Here is a 6,685-nt window from a genome sequence, read left to right as displayed (position 1 = left end):
GTTAGGGCGGCTAGGATCTGGAACCAGCTTCCAAGGGAAGTGGTGCTGGCTCCTACCCTGGGGATCTTTAAGAAGAGGCTTGATGCCTACCTGGCTGGACTCATTTGAGCCCAGTTTTTAATCCTGCTCAGGCAGGGGATTGGACTTGAAGATCTACAAGGTCCCTTATGACCCGACTTCTATGATTCTGTGATTCTGTACTTCATCATCACCCTGCCTGACCTCTTCATGGCTTTTAATGCAGTTAAAGGTAACCTCCTGTTTGACATTCTGTACTTCATGTTGGTTTACACAGCATAACTTGTGAAGTCTCAATGGACCACAGCTAAAGCTGGTAACCCTACCTATCATAGGTGTGACTAATTGTAGCAGTTTAAAATAAATGATGATTATATTGTTATGGCGAGGGTTAAAATCTCTTTAAGCCTGGGTTATAACTACTGGCCTTCACTTTTGTGTGTTGTAGGACAATTAAAGTGACTTTCTAAAACCAAACAGCAGCATCTACCCCCAAGAAAGGCACAAGTGGGTGTACACGTTTGATTAGCCATTCTTTGTATGACTGCTTCTGTGAAAAGAAAGGGCAGAAAGAACAAAGAAAGGGAAAGAGAAAAGCAGAAAACACTGGAGAAGTAGAGGCAGAAAAACCAAGGACATGGTGAGAACAAACAAGGAAACAATGCCCCCAAGGAAAGGTGAAGAAGAAAATGTTAGGGATACATGTCAGCTGGAAAAAGAGCGTGCAACACCAAGCAAAAATCCTGTCTCTTTTTGTTTGATTCCTGCTGTGTTCAGGAATGGAAGTCTCAGTACATCCTTTCTAAAGAAGCAGGAAAGCACTGGAGAAACATCTGACACTATTGTACATTTCTCTGTCTTTCTGACCAACCTGTAATCCCCTGAATTTCAGCTAACCATGATGCAGGAAGTCTAAAACATTTGTATTTTCTCAGTGACAACTTTACTGGAAAAAATATAATGTGCCCTTTTTTCTACACTGGTACATTTCTTTCCACTATAACAGGTCTTAGACTATTGTAATGTTCACTTACTTATGCAGGTGCGTCCATCGGCATGGAGCCTGTATCCCATAGTGCATTCACAAAAGAAGGAGCCCTGAATGTTAACGCAGCTCTGTTGGCAGCCTCCATTCACTATCACACATTCATCAACATCTAGAGAAGGAAGATAGATGACTGAGATTACAATGTCAACCTCAGAGAAGCTGTATACTGTAACCAGGTATAGATATTACACTCTTACCAGCATAAGTAATTGGAAACTGGTCCACATTTGTAACAGAACAGAAGTTTGGCACAAAACTGGTCTATAGCCAGAACAGAACAGAAGTATAGTGCACACAAAGTGGTTTAAAATTGGTAGAACCCAGTCTAAGATTTGCCCCCTTTACCAAAGTAATTTTGTTCAATACCAATCTAAACAACGCTGCTTACAGAAAATGGCGTAACTTAGACTGATTCTGCCTCAGGCTTTTTGAATGTCTGTACCTAGCCTATTTGTCATGGACAGTATAGATCATGTACATAATGTAATCCTTACCCTATGTTGCTGCTAATCTTTACTACTTTGATCTTGTCGGCTTCTGTGTTGTAAACAAACCAGAGAGGATGGAAATTTTACTGTGTTCATTACAGTTCCATCAGACATGAGAGCAAGCATTGCCCAGCCACTTTAGACTTCTTAAGCACTTGATAATTAAACAGATCTGTGATACAGATGCTTTCTTGGGGACAGGGAAAAAAAGTTAGGAGAGACTTACCGCAACCTAACACATCTGAGCTCACATTCACCACTGGATAAACATCTGGTATTTGTCCAACTCTGGCATATGAAGATTTTCTATTGTGTCAGGCCCTAAAATCTGCTAACTGGTGGCCCTGTGGGTACTGAGGAACAGGACTGACATGGGAGGGAAAAAATGATGTGAGAAAACATAGTTAGGCTTTGACTATCTCAGCTAAGTATACTACTTCCAATGTTTTTTTCCTAATTGGAGACTGCTGAAATAAATATAAAATTCAGCATTAAACTAAAGCAGGAGCACGCTCTTCCTGCTCATCTTCTGGGACTCCTCGATATGTAACAGATGTTCTTTGTGCTCCTTTTTACTACTTTCCATTCTCAAGTGGCCTCTCCAAGAGTCTCTGATATCCAACACAAAGCATGAAATTAGCATGAAGCAGGGAACCGTCTACCAACTCCTACATGTTTCCATCAAAACGGGTTTAGCTTAAACGGCAACAGATTCTCATATTGATGTCACTGCTCTCAACATCATCACAGTCCATTGGGAGGCAGATGAATTTTTTTGCTGTTGAATTTCCCTTCCCCACCCCCTTCATTGACTTCAAGAGACTCTGGCTCAGGACTTGGACTTGCGTTCACTTGGACTACCCAGCTTCCCTATCCCCCACACATGCAAAGTTGGTGTGCGGGAGTGGCACGGGTTTCAAGCTAATTAAGATGCAACCCACAGAGAGAAACAAAACTTTAACTGTTACTGGAGGACTGGAAGCTGGAGTTCAATGTGGAGCACAAAGGATCACCGAAATGAGAGCACAGTGAAATATGTTTTGTCATTTGGTCTTGAAGAAAGAAGTGCCTGGATATATTTGCACTGCTAGATATCTGCTTTGTATTTAGCTTTTATGATTTACATTTTAAATACTTTCATGTTTATTTAATAAAAAAAATCTAACAACATGAAATGGAAAAAGTTTTAGAGATGCCTTGGAAACACAGAACTTCCCAAGTTTCTCCTGATCCCAGTGAAATGTATTTATAAGGTTCAGTGCTAATAGTTTACATATGAAATTCATTCATCTAAACTAAAGCATTGACTAGTTTTTAAATTCAGACCACTTGCTTACATGCATGACTTTTTCACTTTCCCCAATACACTGTTTTATTAGACTTCAGATCATATATAATGTGCTTCTGCTCAGAGACATCTGGACTCTTTTCCTTATTAGCAGAAGTTGTTTGAAACATAAACCATGAACAGTGCCTGCTATCCATCACCTTGTGTATTACACAATGATTTGTTAAGAATTCTTTCATGTAAAGACTTGGGCTTCTTCTTCAATGATGATAACAAAACATCATGACAATTAGACAATCCTATTCTAAAGGGAAAAAAATCTTGAGAAACTGTAAAATCATTGTGCCATACTTAGAAGCTACTGTTACAAGGATAGTCTTATCAGCCCAATAAACCACATTCCAGTTACTGTTAAAAAGTAGCAGGAAGAAATAAAACTCCAGAAAACAGCTGCCAGAAACATTTTTGTAAACTATGCTGAAGACCTAACAAGAAAATAAAAAGGTTTAAGGAAAATAAAATTAGGAGGCGCCTGAACTGCAAGACTTACATTTTTGTTATATTATATTATAGCAGTGTTTTTCTTAATGGTGAATTCTCAGGTAAGCAACGGAAAAACATTGTTTCTATAGGACACAAAAGTTTCTGGGAATTCTCTGCCTATTTAAAATGGGATTAAATAAAAGAAAGTAAATATACAAGGACCAAGATTTTAAAAAATGAGAAACAATGGTTAGACAACTATCTACTTAGGTACATGGTTTGATTCACCAAATGGCTCTGCACTTTTCATATCAGAATAACTTTAGCAATCCTTTCAGCTGGGTCCCTACTTATCTACATACATCCTAACACTCTCACCCATTAACTTCTCTTTTATGATGCTTCAGTATTTCTAGAACTGCCTGCTCACCTGCTATGGGGGCTGCTGGGTCCCTTCACAATCAGGCAATCTATTTGGGTGCTAAAAGAAGCATTTAGGAACTTAATTTTAGGTGTCTTTTGTTTTAAAATCTTAAGTCAAAGTCTTTTGTGTTTAATAAGCAAGTTAATTGACAAAAATATTTCAAAAGTACCTTTGCCACCAGCAAGTTTAGAAGCGTAAATCTATTCAGGGACAAACAAAAGATTGGTTCTCAGGTGCTCTGTGTAAGAGCTGTTCTTAACTGCTCCCCCATGTGCCATGTAGCAGGGGAAAATAGGTAAGACCAATGAGTTGGGTATGGGTAATCCCTTTACTCTAAGGCTTTCTCTATAGGACCAATCTTTTACAGAATAAATGTTGACAGATTCCTTTGAGGACTACAGTTACAGCAGGAAAATGTAGGACACAGCAGCTTCTCAGCATCTCTTACATCCAAGGAACAGGGAACACCTTTGTCCCAGGTTACAGAAAAAAAGAAAGTCCTAATTATTTTGTCTGTGAAGCATTCTGAGGAACAGATGGTAACCTAAAAGCTTGGTCTAGGTTTGAAAACTTTGCCTACTATGCTTGTTTTATTTTTATTTTAAACAAAATACAGTTATTCTAGTAAAAGACCTGGCATAGACACATTCATACTACTGTAACAATGTCTCCTCTTGATATAGTTATATAGATAGCTATTTCCTTTTCTGTATGAGAATAACTGCAACAATTTACAGCAGTTTCATACCTTATACCATAAGTAAGTCCACACAAAGTGTGGATACACTCCTTGGGTGGATACACTCCTTATAATAGGGAAGACTGAAGAGCGGTGGCTTCCAGAGTGCTTTAGGTGTGCTAGAGGCACTTCGGCCCAACTTCCTTCATTACAATCTCTTTGCCAGCTTGCATCTATGAGGCCACAGCTCAGTTTTTACTCCTTACTATACTGGGGCTCTATTCACACAAATCTCAGCAAGATTTTCCTTTTAAAATGTAAGGTCTTGTATACTTTTTGTCACAGGCTGACACCAGTGATATGCCCACGCAGAGAATACCAGTTCTTGAATGACATCAAAACTTTTAGTTTACTCTACAAACGAAATCAGTAACTGGGCTCTGTCTTCGTTATCGCTACTTCTATCAAGGCTATACTCAACAGTCCTGGAGCTCTCTATAAGCTTGTGAGAATTGCTGAGTGAGGATTTCAGCAATAATATGCACCCTCTGCTGTGCAGTTATTCTTGAAAGAAGCACTTCTTCAAATTTTGACTTTGTCAGGACTGACCTCTTCACAAGCTAACAACATGCAATTCTTCACAAGGTCATCAGCAGTAAAAGGGCATCCAGATGCTTTGATTTTGCTTGCAAGACAGAGACTTCCTCGTGTATCTGCTTCGGAGTTGGTGACACACAGAAACATGGTTTTGCTCGGCAGCTCACTTGCACTTCTGATCACCATCCTTTCCTCTTCTTTCTCCGTCTGTCAAATTTCCACAAGTGATCGCTGACTCATTTCAGGGTGCCCTTTGATATGAAATTCCTCAAGAGCAGTTCATAAGACAGTTGATTTTTGATCGACCCTCAGTTAAAGAAATACTCATTTGTCCATTCTTTATTATCGTTTCTATGCTTATGACTGATCTTGTGGTTTTTGGGCTGCCTTGTTTGTACTCATTTTTACAATAATAAACAAGATTAAATACACCTAAGAGCATGCTACTGAATCTATGCTTTTAGTATGCACACCATAGGAGCCTGGATGGCACCTGTAGGAACATGCTCAGTCTCACAGTCGCACAGCGTTTGGGGAAAGAAGAGTAATTTTACTCACTATTTTGCTTTTCATATCCTTACTTATTTTGCAGCTCTTGATAAAGCTGATCCAATACAGAATTACAGAGGATCTGGCAGGCCATGTCATGTAGCTCTAATGGATGTTTAAGTGTGACAAGAGCTGTTGTTTCACGAAGTGAACATAACATACATCAAACTACTTTACATTAGTTTTAGGCAGCTTTTCTTCATGAAATGTTTGTTTATTGGCCTTTAAAAAAATATAGAAGCATAAGTGAAACAGGCCGTCTTTCCTGATATTTGTAGGCTGATCTCAAATTTTGCCTCTTTATTGTATTACGCTAATATTAAAAAACAAATATTTTTAGAGCTATTAATGACAGAATGTATACCTGGTGTAACTATCAACACCAGTAAAGTTACATTCATTTATACCAGATCTGAATTTATAAGTACCCATAAGATAATGCCAATCTGCAAGTATCTATTAACAAATCTACATGTTAATGAAAGCAGTTTGGGATTCATACATTTCTATTGATAGACAGAGGTTTCAACAGTAGTTTCTAGATTATATCATTTTGGAATTTGATTGCAGGATTTTTGAAACCACAAAGAGACATAGTTATATATGTTTCTGGTTTGTTCACGACAGCAATTTAAGTTTGATCTGGTCTGGAAGAAAACGTAATAGCTATGACAGCCAAACTTGATTGAGTAAAAACTGTAACCAAAGGCCTCGTGACAAAGAAGCAGAATTACTTATGGCAGACAACACCATATTCCTCCTTCATGTCAACCCATAGGGAAGCAAAAGGTATACAACTATTAGATTCTGAACTTCATAAGAGCAGAGAAGTCTGTATATTATACATTTGCATGAGAAAGGAAAACAGTTAGATGTATACTTATAAAAACAAGAAAGACAAAAGGTAACCATCAGAACTAGAGGACAGTTTTTAGTGGTTTCTTTCATACCTCCATTTTAATTTTGTTGCCACCCATATGAGCATAGTATGTGTTATATCCCCCTCTTGTGGCTGGCTTACCGTATAAGAACCTATTACTGTTATTACCAGAGTTTACTCAAACTTTGCATCCTGGGTTGTGCTGCTAACCCAGGTTCAGATCACTACTCT

At 38.4% G+C, this 6,685-nt stretch overlaps 1 protein-coding gene across 6 annotated transcripts in view; it reads right to left on the bottom strand.

Moving 5' to 3' along the window:
- Positions 1-6,685, bottom strand: part of LOC109287955 (multiple epidermal growth factor-like domains protein 6) — a 360,336-nt gene that overhangs the window by 121,420 nt on the left and 232,231 nt on the right. For all 6 annotated transcript variants that reach the window (XR_002095029.1, XR_002095028.1, XM_019503252.1 and 3 more), the window contains one exon: positions 1,053-1,175. Coding sequence is in view for 4 of the 6 variants with exons in the window: in XM_019503252.1 (XP_019358797.1) it covers positions 1,053-1,175 (123 nt within the window). In the remaining 2 variants the exon portion in view is untranslated. The remainder of the gene's footprint in view (positions 1-1,052; positions 1,176-6,685) is intronic.

This window comes from Gavialis gangeticus, unplaced genomic scaffold (genome assembly GCF_001723915.1).
Source record: "Gavialis gangeticus isolate Ggan-Ray unplaced genomic scaffold, GavGan_comp1, whole genome shotgun sequence".
Taxonomy (NCBI): domain Eukaryota; kingdom Metazoa; phylum Chordata; order Crocodylia; family Gavialidae; genus Gavialis; species Gavialis gangeticus.
This window is presented reverse-complemented; position numbering and strand designations above follow the sequence as displayed.